The 26,585-nt window shown below is 41.2% G+C and overlaps 3 protein-coding genes across 3 annotated transcripts; 1 reads left to right on the top strand and 2 right to left on the bottom strand.

Annotated features, from left to right (window-relative positions):
* Positions 1-31: 31 nt before the first annotated feature.
* nuf2 (UF2 component of NDC80 kinetochore complex) lies at positions 32-3,494 on the bottom strand. Its single transcript, XM_077605440.1, has 13 exons — positions 3,294-3,494; positions 2,853-2,927; positions 2,635-2,711; positions 2,361-2,422; positions 2,175-2,260; positions 1,918-1,991; positions 1,716-1,809; positions 1,576-1,638; positions 1,358-1,495; positions 1,125-1,265; positions 662-837; positions 383-518; positions 32-178 (listed from the first exon to the last, which is right to left on the bottom strand). Exons 1-13 carry the CDS (start codon positions 3,414-3,416, stop codon positions 71-73), a joined length of 1,353 nt encoding a protein of 450 aa, XP_077461566.1. The 5' UTR covers positions 3,417-3,494; the 3' UTR covers positions 32-70.
* Positions 3,495-4,964: 1,470 nt separating this feature from the next.
* On the top strand, positions 4,965-12,023 carry smc2 (structural maintenance of chromosomes 2). The gene is made up of 25 exons (XM_077606292.1): positions 4,965-5,253; positions 5,346-5,495; positions 5,689-5,811; positions 5,896-5,934; positions 6,005-6,115; positions 6,199-6,243; positions 6,669-6,902; positions 7,193-7,342; positions 7,452-7,685; positions 7,807-7,966; positions 8,058-8,175; positions 8,512-8,650; positions 8,729-8,848; positions 8,926-9,130; positions 9,296-9,431; positions 9,506-9,630; positions 9,713-9,906; positions 9,971-10,114; positions 10,196-10,270; positions 10,364-10,483; positions 10,561-10,761; positions 10,881-10,997; positions 11,211-11,371; positions 11,446-11,593; positions 11,673-12,023. The coding sequence occupies exons 1-25, from the start codon at positions 5,086-5,088 to the stop codon at positions 11,811-11,813; spliced, it is 3,558 nt and encodes a 1,185-aa protein (XP_077462418.1). The 5' UTR covers positions 4,965-5,085; the 3' UTR covers positions 11,814-12,023.
* Positions 12,024-12,297: 274 nt separating this feature from the next.
* ecpas (Ecm29 proteasome adaptor and scaffold) lies at positions 12,298-25,750 on the bottom strand. The gene is made up of 49 exons (XM_077604544.1): positions 25,680-25,750; positions 24,379-24,509; positions 24,161-24,277; positions 23,969-24,087; positions 23,523-23,672; positions 23,230-23,410; positions 23,006-23,145; positions 22,818-22,896; positions 22,626-22,745; positions 22,446-22,531; positions 22,269-22,344; positions 22,131-22,180; positions 21,991-22,057; positions 21,785-21,907; positions 21,403-21,506; positions 21,193-21,316; positions 21,008-21,088; positions 20,715-20,931; positions 20,551-20,642; positions 20,287-20,421; positions 20,047-20,206; positions 19,796-19,968; positions 19,611-19,712; positions 19,339-19,462; positions 19,028-19,173; positions 18,837-18,891; positions 18,620-18,734; positions 18,459-18,527; positions 18,236-18,353; positions 17,718-17,885; positions 17,553-17,632; positions 17,316-17,421; positions 16,852-16,899; positions 16,660-16,778; positions 16,432-16,582; positions 16,287-16,352; positions 15,832-15,921; positions 15,574-15,640; positions 15,418-15,509; positions 15,244-15,310; positions 14,981-15,178; positions 14,531-14,742; positions 14,410-14,453; positions 13,962-14,154; positions 13,742-13,889; positions 13,447-13,552; positions 13,283-13,371; positions 13,135-13,206; positions 12,298-12,886 (listed from the first exon to the last, which is right to left on the bottom strand). Exons 1-49 carry the CDS (start codon positions 25,699-25,701, stop codon positions 12,747-12,749), a joined length of 5,532 nt encoding a protein of 1,843 aa, XP_077460670.1. The 5' UTR covers positions 25,702-25,750; the 3' UTR covers positions 12,298-12,746.
* Between the last annotated feature and the right edge of the window lie 835 nt (positions 25,751-26,585).

Consider the following 26,585-nt stretch of genomic DNA (forward strand, 5'->3'; position numbering starts at 1 on the left):
CGTATAATGAACATGTTTACAGTCCACCCCATACCTTTTGTACATGGATTTATTTGAACTTAATGAAACATTAAAATCTTTGCATCTTCTTAATGGCTTCTTCTTTCAGACTTGACATGCGCAAGGCAATTTCAGAGTCCAGCTCATCCATGGCTGCAGAAAGGGTGTCATACATAACCTGAAAATAGAAAAGTATTCAAACTAAATTGACAGAGCTCTTTGTTACAGTTCCAAATGAGATCAAGTACTTCCCAAGACAAGTGCACCCACCCCACCATCCTATCCATGGAACAAACACCCAACGAGGAACCGTCTTTACCTTGTTTGAAACTAACCAACGTCAACTCAATGTAAATAAAAAGAGATATTTTTATTCTCATACCTGAGCTTCCTCTGTTTCTTTTCCACAGATATCTGTGATGTTTTGGATCTTTACTTTCAGCTGCTGGTTCTCTCTCAAAACCATTTGGCATTTGTCGGCCTTTTCTTCATGCTTCTCATGTATTTTGTCATACTTTCTAAATTTGAGGTGACAACACACATGCACGTGAATGAAAGTTTCTGCATTTAAAAGGCAGCTTCCAAGAATAAAGCCAATAGATAGCCTAGTATGCGCAATTATAGGCGTGCATTTACAAAAGGTGATACATAAACAACTTACACCAACACATTTTGGACACGTTGCTCCTTTTGCTCCTTCTTCTTTTGCCTGCGGAGACTTTGTTTGACCTCCTTATCCAGTTTCATACCAATAGCTCGCTTCACCTGCTCCTCCTCTTTGATCAGGTTCTTTAGATCATTCTGCTTTTTCTCAGACTGAGCCACAAGCTGTTCATTCTGCATGAAATGAATTAGGAATGACCTTGTGTATGGAGATAGATGTGTTTACATGCATGCATACATACGCACAAGACGTCCAAGTCATAATGACATGAGGAAATAAACATGTCGGCGTTATTTTGACTAACCAAAGTGGACCTCTCAATTTGAAAAAAGAAGAAAAATCAATTCAATCAATCAACCTAAAAACTAGAAATCATGCTCATTTTTTGAATGTAAATATATAGTCAGTCACTTGACTTGTTTGTTTCAAACTCATGTTCTGTGGGTCTGTGCGTTCATACCTCTTCATGCTGCTGCTTGACAACATTCATGCTGCTTTCCAAATGATTCAGCAAATGACTCATTTGCTGAATCTCCATTTCAATGTGGCTCAATCTCTGGACCATATTCTGGAACTCCACCACACTCTCGTCGGTTTGTCCCTTAACATGAACACCATTAGTACTTTTCACACATGACAAAACACAATTGCTCTAGTGCAGATTGAAAACTATGACATCTTAATTTCACTCACAAGAGCAATTTTGAGGTTCTTGACCTCTTCCCTCATGCTTTCCATCTGAATTTTCAGGTCCTCCGGTGACTCCACAATTTGAGACTTGAGTTTGATGATGTGTTCCTTTACGTTGTTTGCATCCATCTTCAACTGGGCCTATAACAAAATTGAACTGACAGGTCTTCTCCAGTGTAAACATTTACAATCTCGCACCGGCTCGGCAAAAGCACTCCTACCAGTTTCTGAGTTTTCTCCGCAATTCTCGATTTCCCTTCTGAAATGATGTCATTTTTTGCTTTCTGAAAGTAGATCACATGCTCATTTACCCCCGAGTACCAAGAAGTCCTATCATGGGTGCATTTCTGCGACCACTTACCACTTCTTTGTATGTATCTGTGGTTTGGTTCTGCAGCTCAGCGAGTGCAGCTTCCAGCTTACTCACCTCAGCCTGCTGCTCGGGTGGGATAGTCCTGAAGAGTTTCACAAAGTAAAAAGATAGAGATAAGAGGACACCCTTTTTAAATGCTCGATCTCGCGTACCATTGACAAGCAGGTTAGACTTTGCATCGCAGACTTACGTTAGAATCCGAGTTCTCTTTTCTGCTTCCTGGATCTGTTTTTTGAGGTTCTGCTGCTTTTCCCAACCTGCCCTCTGAAAAAAAAGGAAGAGTTAGTCATTATAAAGCAAGCTGAAGCAGATTTTTAAAAAAATCTGACAATGCCATTCTGACTCCCTGTCAAGGTGTAATTACGTTAACTCTTACGTCCAAAATGATGGTGCTATTTGGAAAGAGTACTTTGCAACTAAAACTTGAACGGTATTTCCGGCACTTACCACGTGGGCCATGTCCAATATCCTCAGCTTCTTAAACTGAAGATAGTTCATGATGGCGCTCAAAATAGAAAGTGTTCTCTGCTTTTCTGGAAAAGATGCATCAATTTAATGTAAGCAAACGATCCATTAATCAGTTTATGAAATAGGATTTCAAAATAATAGAACTCTAATTAAAAACATACATACTTGGTGCTTGAAGGTCACTAAGTGAGAAGTCGTACACAAGACATGTTGGCAGAAACTGTCTCCTAAAATGAAGAAACGTCAGTAAGCTAGTAGAACATCTGTACGAATGCATATAGTACAACCAACAGCTTTCCTTGACATAAACACCACCATCATGATATTTACGTCGCGTGATTTCACCAAATGTAAAGTGAAACTCAAATCATTTCTCTTCAGTTTGATGAAAACAAATGCTCCGATTCACTCGTAGTTTCCTATCACAAAAGAAACTCACATGCAGGAGTAAACATTGAGGATAGCAGTTGACCTCTCGTAATGTTCGGGATGGTCAATGTTCTCCAGGAGTGGAACCTGTTAAAAATGGAACAAATTCATTCATTGCAGGTTTATAATTGATTGAAAAGGGCCACTGACTTTGAATGTACAAGAGATGGACATTAGGTATGACAGTATTTGGAGGGCTCATATCTTTACCTGTACATTATGACTTACCATGGAACGAACTTCAGGTCTGAAATGAAAAAGTTGATGCAAAACGCTCATGTAGAGCATTTGGACCGTTTCAGTCTAAAAAAAAGGGGGCGGGGCATACATGTGACTCATCTGATATTATACATTTTAATGGGTGAGAAAACGTACACTTGTTAAAAAAAAAAACAAGTAAGTGTTGCATTAAATCAAATTTGAAACGGCACTTTCGCCATTATTATTGGCCTTGTGATCCCTAAACACTACTAATGACAGTCAATCAAGACCAGTACGTTTTACACTGTCGCACCTCTAAACTGGGGAATTCAATTTTATTTATAAATATTTACCTATAAAGCTCATTTCAGGCGGTACAAACGTTGCCAAACACCGTTATCCAAATGATGTTAGTTTCAAAGTTCAACCGTTGGAGAGATCGGAGATGCACGAACGACATTAACGTACCTTCACTGATGGGGTCAGGTCACTCCTGGCTAAATGTTTTGCCTCCTCACCCGCAAGGACTTCTGTCCTGTAAAAGTTGACGATCACGTCCACAGGTTGGATGGGAAAGGCGTTAGCAGCCATTATTGTTAAGTTCGATGCCAACGACAACAAGACAACGGCGCCCAAAATTTATAGTTCTTCTTCGTGCGTTTGTCGGTGACACCTCACGCACAAAAGCGCATGAGCGCCACCTGCTGCGTGAGTTCGCCACGAGTACGTATATATACTACTAGTACGTACACTCAGTCAAATGGATTTCATACATGCAACATAAACTTGCCGAATTCTGATAGAATTATTTATTGATTATTTATCTGTTCCTTGTTTTGTTTCTGTTGTTATTCATGCACTTTCCTACTTATTTAGGTTGTTGACTACTTATTTATTCATTATTTATTGTTATTATTTATTTGTCTGTTTGTTTTTTGTTATTTCTGCACTTCGTGGTGGAGCTTTAAATGCCATTATACTTAAAATATACAATAAAAGCATTCAATTTAATTCAATTCAATTTGTGGAGTGGTGGTCAAATATTTTGAGACACTTCACCATTCTGAAGGAGGTGTTTTGATGGTGGCTGTAATCTAAAAAAAAAGACAACACTGGGGCATAATGAGAAATATTAAGAATAGATTCACATTAATACTCCATTCAAATACACTAAAAATGCAAATAATTTTTATCATAAAACTTGACAGCCAAAGAAGGCTCTTTGTTCCTTTTGATGTGAGAGGTGGGGCTCGTCAAAGTCTTGTTAGGGTCGTTGTTTATTCATTTGGAAGTTTTTTTACGTTTCTTGTCATCTGTCACTTATCTGCCTAAGTTATTCCAAAAATATCAATTTGGCACTAAAATTAAGATGCCTGTCATCTATCACCTCTGGATGCTGCTGGCGATTCACAAAATATTTGGTGAGTTTCCACTATCTGTTGAAATGATATTTTTTCTTGTGAGTTCAGAGGGAACTGGGGGAACGCAAGAACTCAAAACAACTTGCTGGTTCAAAAAGTAAGAAAGTTAAATGATAACACAGCAAAGCAATAGAAAAGTAATATAGCATATTATAGAATATTTGGAATTATTTAAGAAGTATTCATGGACAAAATATAATTAACATCAGTCTGTGATTCAGATATTTCTTAGGCCAGCAGAGAAGGCCTTGAAGGCCCTGACGGCACACCACTGGTATGTATATATTATATATATATATATATATATATATATATATATATATATATATATATATATATATATATATATATATATATATATATATATATATAATGTCCCGATTAATCAAATTAAAAATACTTAGGTATGTGCACTGATGGTTGAGCAGTTTCGTACGCTGCATTTGCATCATACAGCCTGTAGATGGCTCTATAAACTTCAAAATACCAACCGACCATATTAGCAGTCCTCAGATATGCCTGAACAAAATAGTAAGGGAAATGTCATATTTATGTAAAAGTTTATAAAAAATATTCAACAATTTGCAATAATTTAACTTTTTTAAAACGTTTTGAATTCCAATATCTTGTGTTCTGCAAGCAACATCCCTTTTCTTTTTTTCTCTGTTTGTTACCGGCGTAGAAAGGATCCATAGAAGCTCTGTTCCTGCCGCCAAAATTCAAGCAAGACAAGTAGAACTGTTTTGTTTTTCCGCGTTTCCCTCTAAGCTAAAGGTACTGATATTATTTCAAATACCATAGAACATTTTCAGAGGACGCGACACAGGGGCAGCTTAGCGATGCATATCAAGTCAATTATCATCGAAGGATTCAAATCCTACGCACAACGGACTGAGATCAACGGATTCGACCCGCTTTTCAACGCCATCACCGGGCTGAACGGTAGCGGCAAGTCAAACATTTTGGATTCCATATGTTTTCTCTTGGGCATAACCAATCTTTCTCACGTAAGTGGCAAGTGGGTGACGTGTGTAAACTCCTCTTGTGGTATTTTATAATACAATTATGTTTTCACTAAATGCGTGTTTTCATTTCAAAGGTGCGAGCTTCCAATCTCCAAGACTTGGTCTACAAAAATGGACAGGGGGGTATCACCAAGGCTACCGTGTCGATCACTTTTAATAACACCAACAAAAGCCAGAGTCCTTTGGGATTTGAAACACATGATGAGATCACAGTCACAAGACAGGTCTGCAAAATTTCAATTTTTTTTTTCATACAATCATGGGCCCAAACATGTTTTATATATAAAAATGCTCATTACAGTGTTAAAAAAAGTTATTTCTGTTTATATTTTGCAACAACTAGACCAGGGTTAGGGAACCTATGGATCGTGAGCCAGTGAGTAGTAATTACTTTAAAAGTCATGTTTTATCTTCCAGGTTGTAATTGGTGGCCGAAACAAGTATCTTATCAATGGAGTCAATGCTAACAACACCAGAGTGCAGGACTTGTTCTGTTCTGTTGGCCTCAATGTCAACAACCCACATTTCCTCATCATGCAGGTTAGCCTTATGTTAATTTTTTTATTTTCTTAAAGAATGAAAAATATTGTCAACATCAACTTTTTTCTTCACTTAAAATTGCAGGGAAGGATCACCAAAGTCCTAAATATGAAACCACCAGAGGTAATCTGAACACGACCAAAACAAATTGTTGTTTTGCCTCTGCTTTAAGAGTGACAATCTGCTCTTTCAGATACTTGCTATGATTGAGGAGGCTGCAGGAACCAGGATGTACGAGTGCAAAAAGATTACCGCCCAAAAGACCATTGAGAAGAAGGAGGCTAAGCTGAAGGAGATTGACTCTGTATGTTGGCTCACTAAATGTTTGACCGGTGTCATTACGGGGGGAAAATGTTGACACCATCGTTTACACTTTTGATTTTGTAGATTTTGGATGAGGAAATTACTCCAACCATGCAGAAACTACAAGAGGTATGTTGACCTATATCATTTGTGATCAAAAGGGTCGATCGTGATCTTTGTTGGTGCCCCGGGAAAAAAGGTAGGTCGCAGAAGCTCGGCTCTTTGCAAAATAGATCTTGAGCAAAGAAGGTTTGAACACCCCTGAGCCCTGACCTATCTGATACATTCATGAGTGAATGCCACTGTTTGAATGTCTTAGATTTATTTGTGCATTATTCACCTAGTGATGTGACTGACTGTGCTCGTTGATTAAGCACAAGTGTTCACACGTGTGCATGCATGGATCTTCCTTTTGAGTCTTAATTTTCAATTTATTTGCTTGTAGTCCTCGCATCATTTAGAGATCCGTTTTCATGTGAATTTGTTAACAAAGCTACTTTTTGCCAAAAAATACAGACTTACATCTGAGTGAACAGAATGTATGAATCCTGCAGGAGCGATCGTCATACCTGGAGTACCAGAAACTCATGCGTGAAATCGATCACTTGTCTCGCCTGTACGTGGCCTGGAAATTCATCTGTGCTGAGGAGACCAATCTGAAATCAGCTGAAAATCTCAAAGTAATGCAGGAGAGTATTGCCAAGATGAAAGCTGACTCGGCTGAGAACGAGAGCAAAGTCCGGGAGCTTTCCGCACAGATTCAAGAACTGAAGGAGAAAAAAGACAAGGTCTGTGCAAGTAGAGTTCACCGTTCTAGAAAGTATGCCCCAGAAAAAAAGAATGCATTCTGCAACAGTTTCTGAAACGCAAATTCTTTTGCATTAAGCTGAGGCAGCGCTCTTTCTTAATGGTTGTCCCGACCCCTTCAGTGTCTTTGTTTGGTATTCCGACTACTTTTCAGAAAGCATTTTAATAACTAAGTAATCAACGTTTTTTTAAATTATCTTGGAAAATTCAATGTGAATCCCTCAAAATTGCTGTGTAATTGACACATCATTCCTGTTTTGCTGATATTCAGGAAGAGAAAGGCGTATTAAAATCTCTGGAGAAAACACTGGCTGACATGCAGCGTGTGGATGCCAAAGCTCAGAGCGCTCTCGATCTGAAAAAACAGAACCTAAATGATGAAACCAAGAAGCGGGAGGAGCTTGTCAAGAGTATGCAAGAGGTATCGAATCACCATTTGGAATGCTTCTCCATTCACAATTTGCTAAGGACGATCAAACAACAGAATCCTTTGTTGTACCTTCTCATCAGCGTTGTTATCTACTTTTTAGGACAAGAAGATGCTGGTGACAAAAGAAAAGGAGGTGTCCAATTTGGGGCAGCAGCTTCAGGCTTTAAAGGAGGAAGGCCAAAAGGACAGTGCGGCCCTTGAGGCAGCTGAGCAGCATTTGAAGGCTGTGTCTGCTGGTCTTTCCACCAATGAGGACGGAGAGGAAACCACGCTGGCTGGTCAAATGATGGCCTGTAAAAATGACATGAGCAAGGCTGACACTGAGGCCAAGCAGGTGAGGGATTGCTACATCTTCTAGCGAGCTTTGCATTAATCTTTCTTAATTAAAATCCACGTCTTGTCCGGTCAAGGAAAAGTTAGAGCATCAAGTCAGGCTCTGTCATTTGTTTTCTCAGGCCCAAATGACGCTGAAGCACGCCCAGGCTGAACTGAAAACCAAGCAGGCGGAGGTGAAAAAGATGGACAGTGGCTACAAGAAGGACCAGGATAGTTTGAAAGCCATCAAAAGCAGCAAAGAGAAATTGGAGGCCGAGCTCGCCAAACTCAAATATGAAGGTGCAGCGTCTTTGTCAAAGCATCTTAATTCTTGCACGTCTACCGTTGTTTTCAGTAATTCGCTCTGATACTGTTTGTAATGTTTACAAAGATGGGAAGGAAGAGAATCTTCTGGAAAAGAGAAGACAGCTAACTAGAGAGGTAGCAAATCTGAAAGAAAACTACGAGCGGCTTTTGTCCCGCTTCCCAAATCTTCGCTTTGATTACAAGTAAGTCACAAAGCATACCAACTGTTCAAATAAGTGGGGGTCCCTTAAAATAGGTATCCTTTTGTGTGGCTCTTGATTAAGTCTTTTGTTTTTAATCTCCTTATTTTTTAGGTATAGTTCAAACCTCACCATGTTTTTGAGTTTTTTGTGAGATCCAGAAAATATGCATATTAAAGGGATTGTGATATCGGTCCTTGCTAAACATGGAAAATTGATTGATTTACATAGAAAGCTAGAAAGCGGTGACGACATTGAGGTTTAGCTCATGATGATAACAATTGTCATTTAAAACCTGCCATTAAACAAAAACTTCAAACATTTTAAAATGTCTTGCAGAGATCCTGAGCGTGGGTGGGACCGAGCTAAAGTCAAAGGGTTGCTGGCAAACTTGATTACAGTGAGCAATGTTTCCTATGCAACTGCCCTGGAGGTGGTCGCCGGAGGACGACTTTATAATATTGTGGTTGACACAGAGGTGAGTGTGCAATGTCTTTGCTGACTTGGGTTTGGCTTGTCTCATGTTGAGCTCTTTTTGGATTTTTTTGGGGTGTAGGTGACCGGTAAGAAGCTGCTGGAGAAGGGAGAACTGCAGCGACGATACACCATCATTCCACTGAACAAAATATCTGCCAAGACACTGAGCGACAGAGTGGTTAAAGCTGCCAAGAATCTGGTGAACCAACCGAATCCGTGTTGTGGGTGTAAATCTGTCAGCAAGTCTGTATTTAGAATACCAATCTCCTCTGTTAGGTGGGAGAAAACAATGTCCATACAGCTCTATCCCTAGTGGGCTTTGAGCCTGACATAAGCAAGGCCATGGAGTATGTTTTCGGATCCACCTTGGTGTGCGATACTCTGGACAATGCCAAGAGAGTGGCTTTTGATAAGCAGGTGATGACCAAGACCGTCACTCTCGGAGGAGACGTCTTTGACCCTCAAGGAACTCTGAGTGGCGGTGAGAGCATTGAGGATGGACATGAATTGTACTGTAATATGTTACATATAATTTCAGAACAATTTCTTGTAAGGTTGAGTTTTCCTTTTGCCAAGTGCTCGCTTATTTTGTTGGAATGCTTTGGATTATGTCACCGTTCTCAAATATTCTGCTTTTCTCATCCAGGAGCTCGTTCACAGTCGGCATCTATTCTGACGAGTTTGCAGGAGTTGAAGGGGGTTCGGTGCAACTTGTATGAAAAGGAAGCTCAGTTGCGGGATACTGAGCAACAATTGGCTGGCTTGAAGGACATTGCTGAGAAGTACTGACACTCCAATGAGTTGTCTGTTTTTCCACAAATGACTTGAATCCTCTAAATGTTTACCTTTTGTTCAGGTACCGTCATCTGAAGCAGCAGCATGATCTGAAGGTGGAAGAGGAGCAGATCTTGCAGGCCAAGTTGCAGCAGAGCTCCTTCCACCAGCAGCAAGAGGAGCTCGAGAGGCTACGCAAAGCCATTGGTCAGAAACGCTACGTGAATCTTCTCTACTCAACCTGTTTTTATCACATGCACTGTACATATTTTTTTTACTCTGTAACCAGAGGAGAGCGAGGAAACGCTGCGGGTGACCAAAGAAGTGCAGAAACGAGCAGAGGAAAAGTACAAGGTCCTGGAAAACAAAATGAAGAACGCAGAAGCTGAGCGGGAGAAGGAGCTGAAAGCCGCCCAGCAAAAGCTCAGTGTGGCCAAAGCCAAAGCAGGGGCCTTCACAGAGAAGCTCAAGCAGAAGCAGCAGGTATGCGAACGTACACCCCAATTTGGAATTGTCGATTGCCTCATCGGTGTCCTTGCATCCATAGGAGTCCGATGCCGTGGCCTTGGAGCTGGAGGAACTGCAGCGGGAGCAGGCTGGTTACGAGCAGCAGATTCAGGCTGTCGACGAGGCCTGCAAGGCCATCGGAGAACAGATCGACAGTATGACCTCCACCGTAGCGGAGAACAAGGTTTATAATGGCCCACGATTTAACGACAATGAATCCTGCTCGTTGGCCGCATGTGATCAAATTATGCACATGCTTGTGTAGGAAGCGGTTCGAAAGGCCCAAGAGGAATTTTCGAAGCGGAAGGACGTCCTCATGGCTCAGTCAGAAGAAATTAAGGTGGGCTTTGGGTTTAGTAGTGAAATTAGGCAGCTCTCCTCTGAATTTCCTCCTTGAATGCGAAAGCGACTCTTTGTTTGCTGCACCCTTTAGGGGAAAACAGCTGAAGCTGACAAGATACGAGAGCAGAACAACGAAGCCCAGCTGAAGATCAAGGAATTAGGGCACAACATCAGTAAACACCTCAAAGACAGCCAGGATGCAGCAAACGAGGTGAACCTATTTCAGTGTCCAATTTGTTCATCGGCCACATGCACACACTCATCACTGTTGGTTGTCCCTCCTGACAGGTTACTCGGATGCTGCAAGAGCACGAGTGGATCCAGTCTGAGCGTCAGCACTTTGGGCAGCCCAACTCCTCTTACGACTTTAAGATTAACAACCCCCACGAGGCCGGCCAGCGCCTCAAGAAGCTAAAGGAGACCACAAACAAGCTGGAGAGGAACGTCAATAAGCGGGCTATGAGCATGCTCAATGAGACAGAGGAGCGGGTGAGATCACAATACAGGATGATACAAAACAAATTGCAACGTTTTAATCCTGTGCATACCCAATTCGAATGTTTAACTCGCATTACTAAGGCTTTTTGATCGATTCCCGTTGTGTGCAGTACAATGACTTGATGAAGAAGAAGAGGATTGTAGAGAATGACAAAACAAAGATCTTGCAGACTATTGAGGAGCTAGACGAGAAGAAAAACGAGGCTCTCAACATGGCCTGGCAGAAGGTCTACTCTCTTAATACAAGCGTTGTATTTAAATCTTAAAGTTAAATGGCCAGTTTTTTTTCTCAATTAACATTCCTCAAACCTGGCTGTCAGTAGTTAGTGGATTGCTTTTTTTTATTATGGATTTTTATGAATAAGGGTCCTCTGTAATTTTTCTGCACCTCAATATTTGAGAATCACCCCTTTTTAAAGTGGTATTGTTTGCATTCCCAGGTCAACAAAGATTTTGGTTCCATTTTCTCCTCACTGCTGCCAGGAGCCTCAGCCAAACTCGCTCCCCCACAGGGCTGCGGTGTCCTGGACGGTTTGGTGTTCAAGGTAGCCCTGGGCAACATCTGGAAGGAGAACCTATCTGAACTGAGTGGTGGGCAAAGGTAAGTGCAGGAACTCTGGTATCATAAGTGTTTTTTTTTTCTTCCTCAATTCATTTTGAGTGTGCTTCTTTCAGGTCTTTGGTTGCCTTGTCGCTCATCCTAGCCATGCTGCTCTTCAAACCCGCTCCCATTTACATCCTCGACGAAGTGGACGCCGCACTGGACCTTTCGCACACGCAAAACATCGGGCAAATGCTGCGCCAACATTTCACACACTCTCAGGTCAGCTGCGTCAGAAACCCGTAAGATTTCTGCCACTGGGAAAGTTCCATTTGTAGATTATTTCAAAATCTCCCAACAGTTTGTGGTGGTGTCACTCAAGGACGGCATGTTCACCAACGCAAACGTCTTGTTCAAGACCAAGTTTGTGGACGGGATGTCTACAGTGTCACGCTCAGCCCTCAGTCAAGAGCGACGCCAACCTGCCCCATTAAAATCGTAACGAGGCAGGACTCACAACTTGTTTGGTCACCATTACAACACATTGTACATTTTTTTGCAAGTATTGAAATACATAACAAATCATGCTCTTTACTATAATTATTTTCTATTCCTTTGCTGGAGCTTTGTTGCATTTACCTGTTTTATTCTTTAACCTTTGCTATGTCCCGTGACTTTCTGCAACTGAGTTCAATAAATGATATTAAATGTACCTATTGCTCCCTCTAATTATTCTCTCAAATGAGGGTGTATGGGTTTGCTTTTATGTTAAAGGGCCATCCTGTCAATTCAAGTGAGTGGTCTGAAATGCCCCTTCTTTTGGACTCCATGAGCCACCCTTAAAGATCTAGAACATAAAATATTTTACATTTTATATAAATGTTATAATAATTATAAAAATATAATAATTATATAAATTGTATTTAAATTTCATATAAAACATTTTACTGTTTCAAAATAAAGTTTGGAAAGAAATTCAAAATAAGTCAAGGAGACAGGCTTGTTTTTATTTCACTTGTGACAAATTGAAACAACTAAAGCAGATCACTTACATTGGTTGGTTTTTAATTTAGCTTCAAGACTTGACAAGTAAAAGTCAATTTATCTTGCAAACAACAGTTGATCAAAGTTTTCACCAACACCGACCGAGTAGTTGTGGAAATAATGTCAACTGTCAATGTTTTGGAGACAGCCAAGGTATAATAGTTGTTATTTAACAATTAAACAAACATACAACAGTAGTAAAAGCCCCTTTCTTGGCTATAATTAGACAGTGTCAACCACTCAGATTTCTCACATTCAGATTTATTATTAGATCATTTTTCCAAAGAGCCAAATAGAAAGGACACTACAAAATACACTTCGACACTTGTGGGGAACAAGTTATATTACTTCTTACTTTTGCCTCAACATGTGAGTGGCCGTTGGTGTGTTTTCAGGGCTGGCTTTGGATGTGCCTGCGTAGCTCTTGCGCTTTGTCCCTGAGGTCCGGTCTGCTGTCCGACTGAAGCGTAGACAGGGAACGCTGCAGCTGCTCCCGACTCTTCACTGAAACACAATCCCACTGTTCGCTCTCTGGAAGACAAACAGATTTCCGCAAAACAATAAATGTAAGACGCACACTGAATGAGGCATGGTCCAAAAGAATTCTGACTTCTTTTCTTCGCAAATCTCTTTATAATGTTGATATTTACACTTTAAATCCTGCTGCACATGCTAATGAATACATGATATCTTCCTATTGATATTACTATTGTTGAAAAGCAACTTTAAAAAGGTCTTAAGGCAACGAGAGAGAAGGAATGACATTTGGTGCTTTTTACCTCCAGTTCGTTTCACAATCACCTCCACTACAGACAAAGCCTCTGTCCTCACAGAAGAATAACTTTTGTTTTCTGGTAAAATAGGAACACACATGACAGTTAGAAAAGACAGCCCTCTTTGAGTACAACAGTAATGTCAAGTTTTTACCTAGAGCATGGGTGAGTGCGGCACAAGTGTCGGTGAGAATGCGAGAAAGCGTGCTCACATCGCTGCTGTTCTTCTCGAACAACAACAATCTGAGGGAGTTCAGTGAAAATTAAGTCAACAGGACACCACATTGACAATTCAACTTCTTTTGGGTTATTCTTTACCCCTGTAAATAGGCCTTCATGCCGTGGAGGACAGCGAGCTGCACCTTCCATGTGCTCAATTGCAGCTTCTCACACATGAGGGTACAAACCTCCACCTGGAAACGAGCTGTTTGAAACCACACAGGTTGCACTTTAGCAAGACGTAAGAAAATAACTTGTTGCATGAGATACATGTTTTTGCACAAGTTGCAATTTACTATTGATGCCTAAAAGCTGCACCAATTATTTCAAGCAAGACGCTAACCTTCAATTTGTCTAATCATCACAATTTAACAAGTGCGTGAGCAGAACTTACATTGAGTGTTGGAATTCTGGGGCCAGGTCTTTCCCAGGGTTTCAAAAGCACACAGAACAGCTTCAGTCTGAAGGTCTTTCTCCTTGGTGGTGCGGTCCTCCTCTTCCTCTCGACACCTTAGTGACGCTGCGCCGCTCTCCGGACAGCTCTAAAAATGTTCACGAGTAACTCGGAGGTGGCCCAAAAAACCCGCAATGGATAGGGCTAGATCGAATGTTACCTTCTTTATGAGAGGGAAGAGGATGTCGGTCACATCGCTAAAGCGGTCCTCTCGGGAGCTGTGCAGCACGTCACCAGTGCAACGTAGGGCAGCCATTTTATACAGCAGATTCTCCTTGCGACATTCCTTGAGGACCACCTCTAGGACCTCAGAGATCGTGGGCTGGCCGCTACAGGGCTTCTCGAGCTCTGTGCTAGTAAGAGTACAAGCAGCAGAAAATCATTATTTGCAGTGGATTAAAAAAAGAATACACACTTGTTCACCACAAATTTTAGCATGGTCCAATTAAACCAAGGTTGAACTTTTTGGTTCTTCAAATTTTTTAATCTGAAGAAATGTATGCCCCATTTACCTAAAAGGAATAGAGCTCGATTAATAAGGGATTTAAAAGAATAAAAGTCTGTCCCAAAGATGTTGCAAAGAGTGCCAAAACAATGAAATGCAAAACCTGCATTTGGAGACAACTGATCCAATGGCCTTTAGTAGCTCCTCCTAGAGGGGAAAAGTAAAGCGGGATGTGGTAATATGATTTTGTCTGAAGAAGTCGAGAGTGACGTTGAGGCCATTACCTTGCCCGCCCACGTGCGTCCCACCAAGCCCTGCATTAAGGCCGTCAGGATCAAACCGAGATGCGGCGCTACCAATGAGCCCGTCTGTTCCTTGGCAACGGTTGCCATGGCAGCTGCGCCTTGAGCCTTCATCTTCCAAGACTGGGATTGCAGGGCCTTCTGGGTAATAGCGATGAGTTCCGTCATGTATAGTCGGATCCCGCCAAAACTTCCTGGAATGGATCAGCATAATTCAATTACATTCGTACCCATCTACCTACAATATAATATCCTGGTTTCAATTAGTTGGCAATGATGAGGCTCTTTTTAATCTTCTGCTGTGAATCGAGATGAGTTGGTCACTACTAGACGTCCATTCCACTGGAAGTGTGTACGTGCATGCATGTGTTTTGTTCCACTGCTTGCTCTAAAGTGCACTCAACTGTGTAAAAAAAGCCTCAAGTTCCTCACCGGGGACATTCTCCTGCCACACTTCACCCCACAAGGTGGCATCATGATTCTCTCCGGTCTCCTCATCGGTGGCGGGTGCCTGGTGCATGCCCAGGAAAGCCAGTGGCAGACCCACACCTGCATGCGCCTTTAACACATCGGGGCTATAGTGGCTGATGGCGTGCATAGTCAGAGCACATGAGGACTTGTACACAGGCTCTGGAAAGACATCAAGATTTATTAGCCACTATTTCAAGTACTAGTTTGTTCAACTGTTGCCTTACCTTCTTTCTCCAGGTACCAAGTGTTGAGCTTGAGAAGTAGCTTTTCCACACTGCTGTCTTTAGCTGTCTAATGGAGCAAAACAACAGAGCTCTTAAATACCTAGCCCAGGGTAGGCCACTTTAGGTTCCGAATGATCAAAAGCTGCAAAAAAAAACAACTCTTCGGTCCTTTACCCTGACGAGATGTCCAAGAGCAAAGGCAAAGGCTTTCTGAACCACAGTGCTTCTGTCGTGGATGCCACTGAGGAGAGCGCTCATCAGTTTACCTAAATGCGTCACAAATTATTAGTTATTTGCTTGCATAAAAAAAGGCCATGATAAAAGTGACACCTGAGTATGGGGTGAGGTCCTGGGGACACTGAACGGTGAGGGACACAATGACACTAGCGCAACCACCCTGTGAAAAGAAATGATAAACGTGAGGATGAGACAACGTAAACATTGCCTTTCATTCACACATTCCTATTTTTTTCCCGCCTGCCTATTGAGGTTTTTCACTTATTTTGGCTGGGCTTAGTCCATAGCCCAGCAAATAGTAGGTGTTTAGCATATTCTGATCTGAAAATTGTTTTTGGGAAGGTCGGCTACCTTGGTTCCAAGTCCGACTCCACTCTTTAGCAGCTCACACAACTTGGGAACCAACTCCCCCAGCACCGTAACATCGAGGTGCTGCAAACACTGGACACAAAACACACAAACGGAGAACAAAAACAAAATGTGAATATGGGGTTCTTGGACAATTTCTACAGCTGGTGTCCCAACTAGTGTCTTAATTCTTTGATTTGTAATTCATCAAATCCCCCCCTTTTTGCTACTTTTGGGACATCTAGTGGCTATTGTGCATCATTGCTTTAAGAAGTACCAGCACTGTAAAATTGTTTTCCAGTGTATTTTCATCTCATTAGAACAGCCCATATATAGCTGTAAACATGATTTTTGGTTATTTGGCCAAGACTGAAAGGTAAAAATTGTGGTTCGGGTTAAAAAAAATCTTTAAGGAGGCCGGTCTTGAAATGATTCTATTCTCTGTAATTTCTTATTACCATATTAATGGTTTCCATCATTGGAGAAGACTTGGCAGCACTGAGCCTGGCAGCATCCATGGCACTCTATCAAAATAGACAGGGGACGAGCTTAAGTGACGAGTGGCCACATTGGCATGAGTCTAAATTGGAGGGGTTCCGTTACCTTCTCCTGCTCTGTGGCTCTGAGACTGAGGTAGTTTAAGACCTGAGGCTCCAAGGTGCTCAGGGCCTCCAGGAGTGCTGGGATGAGTTTGAAAGCATGAGGCTTGAGTCGGGCACCAGCTGTTTTACTAATCTTCACTAGGGTCTGGATGCTAGAATAAAAAGAAACACAGTTCATTTCCAAATTAAAGCCACACATTATATCCATGAACACAATAAGTGATATTACCTGAGCGAGCGAACCTCAGAAACACTGCTGACTATACCCTTCTCCAGTAAGGTGGGCAAAAGTGCCGCCACAGTTCTTTGGGCAATAGATCCAGTAGACTCACACATACGAGTGCATACCTGTACAGATAGTGAAGTCATGATTGGTTGCACTTTCACAGAAATTCTGTGATGGACTGATTGATAGATGTACCTTGCTGAGTGTTTTTAACGTTAGATCTGCAGCCTTCCTCACGGATTCCTGAAAAAAATATATAAATCATTGTAGAAAAGAACATGCAATCTAATATGAAAAATATAGTTGTTTTAAATGTAATGAAATAGAAGGCATTTTTAATTTGTGTGGGGCAATGTTTCACAACCGTTATTGGAGCAAGGGACTGTAGGAAAAATCTCCCATTTCAATGCCAAATGCAAATCTCACAAAAACGTTTCCAAATTCACTCATGAGCACAAATGACAGCCCTGGTTATCTGCAAGTTCTGCCCTCTAATAGAGAAGCATTGACTTGTTATGAAATCCTGGCAAGATGTATTGTAGTATATGTAAGAAATCATGTGAAATTGGATCATTTTCAGATTTGGATGGGTTCTCACAGTTTGGTGATTGAGCATGACTGCTATAAAACAACTGAAAAATTGCCTATGGTTTGCTCACCTTGATATCATCGAGGACTCTGAACAGAGACTCCCACATTTCAGCCAAGTAATTGATAAGGTCATCAGCTTGGCGGCCACGAACCAAATCATTGAGGGCCAAACAGCTGTGGAAAGAATATTGCACCGTGGGCATGACAAACTGAAATAGCTGGCGCTATGTTCCGTTTTCACTCTGACAGGTTGTCAACAAACATTTCAAACAACATCAAGACAAACAACCATAGGGGAAACTAACCTGGACTCTCGTATTCTCCAGGTGTTGCTGGTGAGATTAGAAATGACATCATGTAGGATCTCCTTCAGGTACTTGTCCACCTGAAATCCAAACATGGTAAACCAGAATACTCATGAATGAACACACACAAACTTCAGAGGATGTTCAGCTCTAGACTCTTCGTACCAGGGTCTTATCTGTAACCAAGGCATCCCAGATGCTGGTCATAGCCTGGCGGATGCTAAGGTTGGGGTCAAACTGGTAGCGGTAGAGTCGCGGCACAAGTTGGGGGAGAAAGGGAGCGAGCTGCTCCCCGGCCTTAGTGGCGATCATGTGAAAGCCAAATGCAGCGCCCTGAAAATAAGCGAAATTTATGTTGAACGAGGACACGAAAGACAAGTACGGGTGGTCAACAAATATTGCAAACAATTAAGTTTTAATGTTCTTAAACGGGACTAACACTGAATGTCTTCAATTCTTTCATTTAGAAGTTTTTATTACACTCAACAATCAATCTATGCAGCCCCCGTTTGACATCCAATTGTAGCATTGGTGTTGCCCATATGCATTTTGTGATGGGCAGTAAAAAATAAATCTAATTTCAATAAAATGAAGGAAGACACTTCACATGCATGCTAAATTGTTAAACTAAATATTAAATAGGTTATGACAGTCTTAGTGGGTAGAGTGAAGAAGTCGGTCACCTTTCGGGAATTCCACATGGCGTGATGATTTGCCAGGTTCATGAATTTGTACACGAGATCTGGCTGGTTCAAATCGCTCGCCAACGAGCACAGCTCTTTATAAGTGGATAGGTTGTGGCTGTCGGGCATAAAGTAATATATATGACACGTACAAATATTGCATTAGGTGAAACAGAGTGCAGCATAACGGAAATTGCATCCAATAACAAATTGAAATATTCACCCATCAGGTGTTTTGCCGATCCCCTCTCCTTGGAACACCTGGGTATCTTCTGAAACAGCATGCTTTATTCTAATTGGGAAGATATGGACCGCCAAGGGTTAATGTTAGTTAGCTCTTCTGCCTGTTTTTAGGAATGGGAACTTTGATTGCAATTCTCTCACCTTTTCCCAGTCATTAGTGTTTCTACAAGGGTGGACACCAGTTCCTGCTGGTCTGCCTCACCACCCATCTCATAGACCAGGCCGAGGCCTTTAGATGACACATCCTGACTCAGCTCTAAATCAAATTAATTTTTTTTCCGGTTAGGGAATGCATACAATGTCTGCAACCATGTCTGGTTTGTGACATAAAAAGCAGGTTAAGTTAAATTTCCCTCACCATCTGGGTCTGAGAGAACAGAAATGAAGGCCACCTGGATCTCCTTTAAGTGGGACTGAAAGAGAAAAGGAAAGCAGAAAACCAAATTTAAGTTTCCACAATGTTATTTGTTATGCCTGCCAAGTTTTATTCCAAAATATGGATTTATTTTCCATGTCACAATTTTCTCCAAAATAGTAAGGAGCCCATACCGTGATTTCCTTGTGTTGGCTGAGTTTCTTAACCAGGGAGAGAAGCCAGATGCAGGCCGCCTGCCGGACATGAGGGTTCTGGCTGGGAATGTACTTGGACAATACAGAGTTGAGAACCCAAGGAACCACGTCATTACTTTTGACACCTGCCAATGAAAGCATTCATTAGCATCCATTGGAAATGCAAAATGAAAATGCAAAATGAAAATGATACAACTACCACAATATCATCTCGTTTTAAATTTCCAAATTGGTCACTTTGTTATCTAAACACGAAGAAACCAGTACTCAATGCCGACTCCACTTCTTACTTGACGGTGGGTTGTACTGGTCTTCTGTACAAATCCAAGGATCTCTGACAGCTCCAGAACGTGTGCCTAAAGCAGCATTTGTTATTGCTTCTCCCACTGTGAACTGCAACTCCACTTGTTTGGCCTTGGGAAGCAAAAAAGGTTGAAAAAAAAAAAAAACAGGATTAAGATTATGGATCAATGTGCGTGATGTCAAAGGGCTCAATTACAATAATTTACTATTAGCTCCCTTTTCTAAAAAATAATCCAAGTCTCAAAAGAATATGACACACTTCTACTGAGTCCATAAGTCCCTGGAGCAACTTCTTTTGATGAGGAAAGTCTCCATCACCAACTGTAAGGTAGCCCAAAGTCTGTACTGACCGCTCCTTTATCTAGATAAAGCGGAAGTTTGAAGTCAGTGTTGATTTTGGAAAGACCTTTGAGATAGTGCTCTTGGCAGGCTCAAAATATTTACCTTTGCACTCTCCTTGCCAGAGGGGATGCGAGCAAGCAGGTTTTCTACAATGGAAAGTTTGGTGAGTCCTTCACCCTCTGCTGGAATCAGCAAGGCTCCATTGCGACCAATTTCGCCAAGAGCTGTACATGCTGCTAGTGGTAACAGCGCACTACTGTTGTCCAGAAAGGAACCTTAAATTGGAACAAGCATACACTTGAAGAATAAAAGACAAAATACAAAAACGTGCAAAATATTAAACCTGCACGCACCAATAGTCTTTATTGCCATGGTAACAATTTCATCTTCTTCCTGAGAGGTGATGCTCTGCTTGTCGGCAGGCTCACTGCACGCAGCAGCTTTCTTCTTGCTCATGTACCTTCCCACCATGTAGCCCAGTGCCAGAATGGCACCATGTTGGGTCTCGGGACTCTGAAGTTCAAAACAAACCCATTCCGAGTTAGGCAAGGGGGACCTTTGGCATATTACCATGGCTGGTAAGTGAGGCTTACGCGGTTGTCTTTTGTGATTTTGACCAAGTTATGTACGGCGGCCTGCAGATCATTTCCTGTCATGGTAGAGACGACCACAGCATACAGTTGGGCTGCAAGCTCCCTCAAGTCCTCCTTATTTGTGTTCATCAGACTCTGGAGAGGAAAAAAATACACTATAACCTGAATGTATAAAAAAAAAACATGACTAAGTAATATCAATATAGATATATTTTTGGGGGGATAAATGAAGATTGACAATGAACCCATATGACTAACACTGACCTTAATCCAGTCAATTTTATCGACAAACTTGGGGGCCAGTTTCTCTGGGCAAACAGACACCACCTCCAGGAGACAATACATTACCGGAATACCTATTTATAGAGAAAGGATTTGTACTATATAGACAATGGATAGATCTAACACAGTTGGCTTAGTGTGGTTACCTCCAACCGCAGATAGCAGTTGCTGCAGCAATTCAAGGTAGATATGAACTGGACTAGTTTCAGTGCCCTTGGACCCCAAAGGCGGTGGCTCAGATGCCAGAAGTGTGCGAACATAACGGCCGATGGCCGGAGCGTCATCCTGCATGTCTCCAAGTCGCATGGACTGTGGTGTGGCGCCCGCGCTGTATGCCAGACACATCCTCAAGTACAGCACAATCTGCAGGAGCAAGGAAAAAGATCTCAACACTGCACTAGAAAGAGGAGACACAACTACAATCAATTGTGTGAATTACCTCTCCAAAAGCAAATGGGTTGAAAGGAAGAGCAGTGGTTCCAACAACATATTTAGCTGGAGTTTTGATCCTCTGAGATGCCTGATGATTATTTTCCAAACAGAATATTGGATATAAATAATAAATATAAATTATTGTGCAACAGTAGAAACTGATTTTTTTTAAAAAGATGGAATGTGTTTGACCTTCTCTTGAATGTAGGCAACCATGTCCGGAAAGGAGGGCATCGGCCTGGGTCCTTCTTTCTCAGGGCATTTGGTGGAAAATGTCCTCAACACCTTCTGAGCCTCTGAAGACACTTCGTCACGCCTGGAGCACAGAACAGCGCCACGGTGAGGAGAGAAAAAATGACCTGAATACCACGAATGACATGACAGTGGGTGGTTGCAACTTACGGGTCTCCGGCTGCAAGCAATAGAAGGTATCTTGATGGCACGTGATCAGGCCCAAACACTTTAGTGGCAAACTTCACAGCAACCTGGCGTACTTGGACCTCGGGCTTTTAATGAAAAATAATAACAAAATGATCGACCAATTAACTAGTCTAATACAGGCCATGCACAATTTGAAAAATACACTTGAAAAATAACATAAAAACAGTAGTGTTTGTTTATATATATATATATATATAGGTATGTATATATGTATATGTATGTATATGTATGTATGTGTATGTATATATATGTATGTATATGTATATATATATTTTTTGCATTCCTTTTTTTATAGAAATAAAATGAATTTACATCATTCAGAGATTCCTCTGGATTAACTGACCTTTACAATGTATGCAGCCACCAATGCCTCCATCAGGTTCAGTAGGGCCCCCTGTAGGTTAGCATAGGCTCCAACCATCATTGACAAAGCCTCCTGGATGGCAAGACGAACATCGGGCTCCTCCTGAAAAGGTACATGGAAGGCTAAAAATCCACTTGCACATTGTGCCTGCTTATCCTCATCAAGTCACTTCACTATCAACGCACCTTACACATGGATTCAAAAAATTGCTGCACAAGCGCAATATCTTTTGTGAAGAGCTGTGGCATACGGCTAAGGGAAAAAAGAATTGTAAAATCAGAAATCCTAACGACATGCGTTCTGAAAATAAGTGGACTGGAAATACCTGGAGAGCTTGCCGACAGCAGAATATGCAACACATAGTAATTTAGGATCCTGCGAAAAAAAAAAATATATTTAGTAGGAGGCAAACATGTAGTGGATTAAAGTTTGAACAAAGTTAAATATATATTTAATGGTTTACCTCTTTGTATTCATTGATAAGCTTAGTAAGGCCATTCAGCAGCATTAGTCCTAATGGTCTATTTGAGTCAGGACACCTGAAAAATAAGAAACTCATTATTTAACTTATGTTTAAAAATATTGTTAAAAATTAGCTAACTCTTTCAAGGTAGGGGAAAAATGTACATATATTTCTTACACCATGCAAATGTGATGGACGAACTGCAAGGTGAGAGATAGCAGTTTGTTATTGGTGTTGGCTCCAAACAAACCATCATACACAACCTGAAGGAGAGGAAAGATAGGTATATTTTACTATAAACAAGAGAAAGCCAGTAAATGAGGAATTTTTGTGAATTAAAGTTGCCGTCTCGCGTACTTGGATATTCGCTGGGAAGCACTCTGCCGCAAGACGTGAACGTAAAAGATGCGGCAAGATCTTTAACTTGACTCTGGTGCTCACTGGTTCATGTTTCAGCTCTTGCTTCATGGTGCCACCCTAAAATCAGGCCACACTAAGCTCAAATACGCTCAGTGATAGTCACTAAAGCATTTTATTGAAACCACAAACCTTTGTTTTGAGCGGTACATCACCAAGGTAGACCTTGTACATCTTGTTGATAATTAAAGAGTTGTTCCAATCAATAATGCTGGATGAAAAAAAAGTATACATTTAAAAAAATGCCAAATATTTTTGAGTAGCATCTAGAGCTTATTATGCCGATTCCTGATTTGTTCAACAAAAATAAAATGACCTACCTCTGTTTGCTCTTCAGTTCCAGATCAGCTGCCGTGGCCACACTATGTCTGGTGTCGCTGGATGCCACCACCAGGTGCACCACCGTCTCCGATTCTGGCACTTGCTTTGCCTCAATGAACTTCACAATGCCCAGCTTACACTGTACAAACCGAACATACAATGAAGCCATTTTAAAACAATGGCCGGGTAGAATGACAGACAGCAGCAACTTGAATGATTGAACCTGCTCTAGCTGCTCAGAGGTCCACTGCGCCTCCCCAATAACCCTCTTGGCAGCGTAGATATTCATCCCTGGGGGAGCCTGCGGTAGACTCTGCCCGGACGCCGCTGGTGCGGCCGCATCAGCAGAAGCTCCTTGGGAGGAGGTCGGCGAAGGGCGAGTGGGAGATTCATTCAGCACAAACCTAGAGAGAAAGCACGTCAATTCCATTCATAAATAACCACCGATTCCCTCCACTCTACCGGTTTATTGGAATTAGTGAGCTACTTTTTTAAAATGTCAAGACTCCAACTCACCCGTAAGGCATCAGCAAGACATCCAACATGAACTCCAACAAGAGATGTACTGTCTTTGGCCTCTCACTTAAGTTAAAAGGAGAAGCATTCTTGGAGGCATCTGCTGGATATTTCATATGGTAAAGGGTAGGAATCAGCAGGTGCATTAGGCTAGAGGGAAAAAAACACAGAAGAAATGCAAAATTATAATTCAGTCAGGAGAGAGCCGGGGGCGGAGGCACATTCAGATCAAATCAAGAAGATTACAAAAGCGGTGGAATATGTGATCTGGTGAAAAAGCCCTTGAAAGAATTCGATTACAAGCCAGGGATTTGATTCATTTTATATTCCTTATTCGTCCCTCTTTTCTAAAACCAAATGAGCTATATCATCATCCTAAAACCAACCATCACCCAAGTTTCCAATGATTAAGAAAAGCAAAACAACAAAAAGGCATGTTGCCTTACCTGTCCTGCTGGGGCTGTGGCTTGCCTTCCATTGCAGTGAGTAGGGTGGGGGCCAACTCACATTGCTTACCCACCTCTAGGCGAGGGTAGCCCATTTTAATGTAGATGATGGTGAAATTCTAGGGTGGAATGGGAAATTAATCCACTAGCACTGCACTAGAATGACTTTATTTCAAGATGTGACGCACATACCGTAACAAATGAAGCTGCTGCAGGATCTTGGTACTGAACTAGTAACGTTTCTACCGGTAACTGAATCTTCGGTCTGCTTTTGATCCTCTTGTTCAGGTGGACTAGCAGCTCCATTACCTAATAGGAGATACATAGATGGCACCCACAATGTGGTCAAACGCTTGCTATTCGAAAGCAGTTAGTACAGTAGCAGCCAAATCTAATAAAAATCTTCTTACTTTCTTCCGCACACCCTCTTGCACACTGGAGAGTTTGAGGAGAACAGGGGGAAGGAATTTGGAGATAATATCCTGAAGCTGTTCATCTGTGTCTGCATGGCCCAGGCGAAGAAACACACGCTCCAGTTGATCTGTCGGCAAAAAATATTTTTAGATGTTCATGTTTAACAGCAGCGGAATAAATTCATCCATCTTCAACACTAAATGCAAATATTGTGCCTCAAGAAATCTTCATTTCACTGGGGAGATAATGATAATTTATTTCATTCAAAAAATTCATATAAGTCAAGTGCACGTCTTATGATACAAAATATGAAGCAAAAACAATGATACTTATCATTTATATCCTGTAAAACTCAATTGAAAAGAAATTTCAAGAAAAAAAGGGTTTGTGCACATGCACAAAAGGGATGCTAGCATTCAGACACCAATAATGAATTATATGTCATTTGTTTATCAAACGTTTGGTCATTCTTTATTTTAGTCATTGAAACAGGCCAAGATTTACAGATAAGAGTATTTTAGTACATTCAGGGTAGATCACTAGTATTTCATTACTGTAGTTAAACTTTTAATGGCATTTGGTGGCGTGCTGTAAGAGTTTCCTAATTTAAAATAGGTATCTGGTTCAATAAATGTATAAAAACAATAAGATTATTTGGACTGGTTTCTGCACAGCCCTTCAAACCTGAATGAGATCTAGTTTAGGGGTGTAACCGGCCAACTGGTCTGCACTCCCACGATTCCGCCGACGACAATAAAAATATGAATTCGGTTGTATATAACAATATGATGCAATGTTATTCATGTTGATGGGATTGATTTTGGTCCTGTCAGATATTATGTATCTTGAGTTAATTTCTCAGATCAGCCTGCTGTTTGCTGGCACGGGTCCTCTAGCAGCGACAGCTCAAACTAAGCACGCATTTCCCTTTTTCTTTCGCACAAGTCGAAGCTAACATTGTCAAGACACCGTGCATGGCTACTCCTAGATGTCACACACCGTCATTTGTTAAAGGCCCATGCTATTATCTCGCTCGATCGTTGTGTATTCAGAAGGTTTGTGGCACATATCATTTTGACCATGACTGGGCAAACGGCCTTGCAACGCTAGTTAGCTAGCAACTGCTAATTACCATACGAATACGTTTGTACGCGTCGCTAAACGTAAAGTAAGCTGAATTGTTTGATTCTAGCAAATTGTTAATTAAACGCAAGCTTAGACTGGGGTACAGGTTTGATCGCCATAAAAAGTCAATGCAATACGATATGAATCACTGTTAACGCAGCCAGAAACTTACTGAGTTCATCCTGAGCAGCCATCTTTGCAGAGGGGAAACAGCGACCCCTTCAGATCACCGAGTGGCACTGAATGAACGTATGTGCTAATTAAAAAAAACTGAAAAATGACCTCTCGAATTATGTTGTTCAGCTCATTTATGAAGATAGTGTTTTGTTTTCTTTTTTAGTGAACCTAAATACAATAAGTAAATACAAAAGTTGTGATAACTAAAGTGAGTAGATCACAATTAGGCCAAACACAACAAAAACGACTATTTGTCAGCATCATCGGGGTTTAATTGCCTGAAAAAATACTTGAAATCTATTGAGAAAACGGTGTAAAATGTATGTATTTAGTTTCCAATCAATATTTTCCATAAATTGAGCTTGTCTTTTTGTGCTGTTCCTGGACATTTTCACTTTATTCTGCAGTTTGTTTCAGTAGTATGAAAATAAATATGGTAAATATTGCAATATTCTTACACCTCTATATTATTTCGTTGCTTGTAGCCCTTAACTCAGTCACTACCACTGCCGGGCCAAATTTATTTCAGGTGGGAAGAGCCAATATTGAGGTATAATGTTTTACTGCCAGTGACGGCGATAGACGCCCAATCTAATTTAAGTGGAGGATTCGCCCTTTGTCGGAAGGTCCACCACTGGGGCTTGTTTACACTCATTGCATCTAGGCCTGTTAAAAATTGGTCAGGTTAACAGTTTGTGCTGTGGTAGTTAGTAAAAGAATTAAATTTAATCCAAAACACACAACGATGGAAATGAACATCTGTTTTTTTGGGGGGGAAAATGAACGGATAAATGAATGACTTTTGTACCTACTTTTTTATGTGACCACTTATTCATGTTGACTACTAATCTATGATGACTACTTACTATGTTGACTACTTATTTCTTGATTATTTATTTAT

This window comes from Stigmatopora argus, chromosome 7, assembly GCF_051989625.1.
Source record: "Stigmatopora argus isolate UIUO_Sarg chromosome 7, RoL_Sarg_1.0, whole genome shotgun sequence".
NCBI lineage: Eukaryota > Metazoa > Chordata > Actinopteri > Syngnathiformes > Syngnathidae > Stigmatopora > Stigmatopora argus.

What these genes read in the sequence shown, in the direction of transcription:
- nuf2 (XM_077605440.1), bottom strand. Translation starts at nt 3,416, where the DNA reads ATGGCTGCTAACGCCTTTCCCATCCAACCTGTGGACGTGATCGTCAAC. An exon ending in TAGTGACCTTCAAGCACCAA is followed by an intron (nt 2,261 to 2,360) that starts GTATGTATGTTT and finishes CATCTTTTCCAG; the next exon opens with AAAAGCAGAGAACACTTTCT. An exon ending in TCAAGCAGCAGCATGAAGAG is followed by an intron (nt 838 to 1,124) that starts GTATGAACGCAC and finishes CATTTCATGCAG; the next exon opens with AATGAACAGCTTGTGGCTCA.
- smc2 (XM_077606292.1), top strand. Translation starts at nt 5,086, where the DNA reads ATGCATATCAAGTCAATTATCATCGAAGGATTCAAATCCTACGCACAA. An exon ending in TGAAGGAGAAAAAAGACAAG is followed by an intron (nt 6,903 to 7,192) that starts GTCTGTGCAAGT and finishes GCTGATATTCAG; the next exon opens with GAAGAGAAAGGCGTATTAAA. An exon ending in AGCTCAAGCAGAAGCAGCAG is followed by an intron (nt 9,907 to 9,970) that starts GTATGCGAACGT and finishes TTGCATCCATAG; the next exon opens with GAGTCCGATGCCGTGGCCTT.
- ecpas (XM_077604544.1), bottom strand. Translation starts at nt 25,701, where the DNA reads ATGGCTGCTCAGGATGAACTCA. An exon ending in TTATCAATGAATACAAAGAG is followed by an intron (nt 22,181 to 22,268) that starts GTAAACCATTAA and finishes TTTTTTTCGCAG; the next exon opens with GATCCTAAATTACTATGTGT. An exon ending in TTGCCTACATTCAAGAGAAG is followed by an intron (nt 21,089 to 21,192) that starts GTCAAACACATT and finishes AATAATCATCAG; the next exon opens with GCATCTCAGAGGATCAAAAC.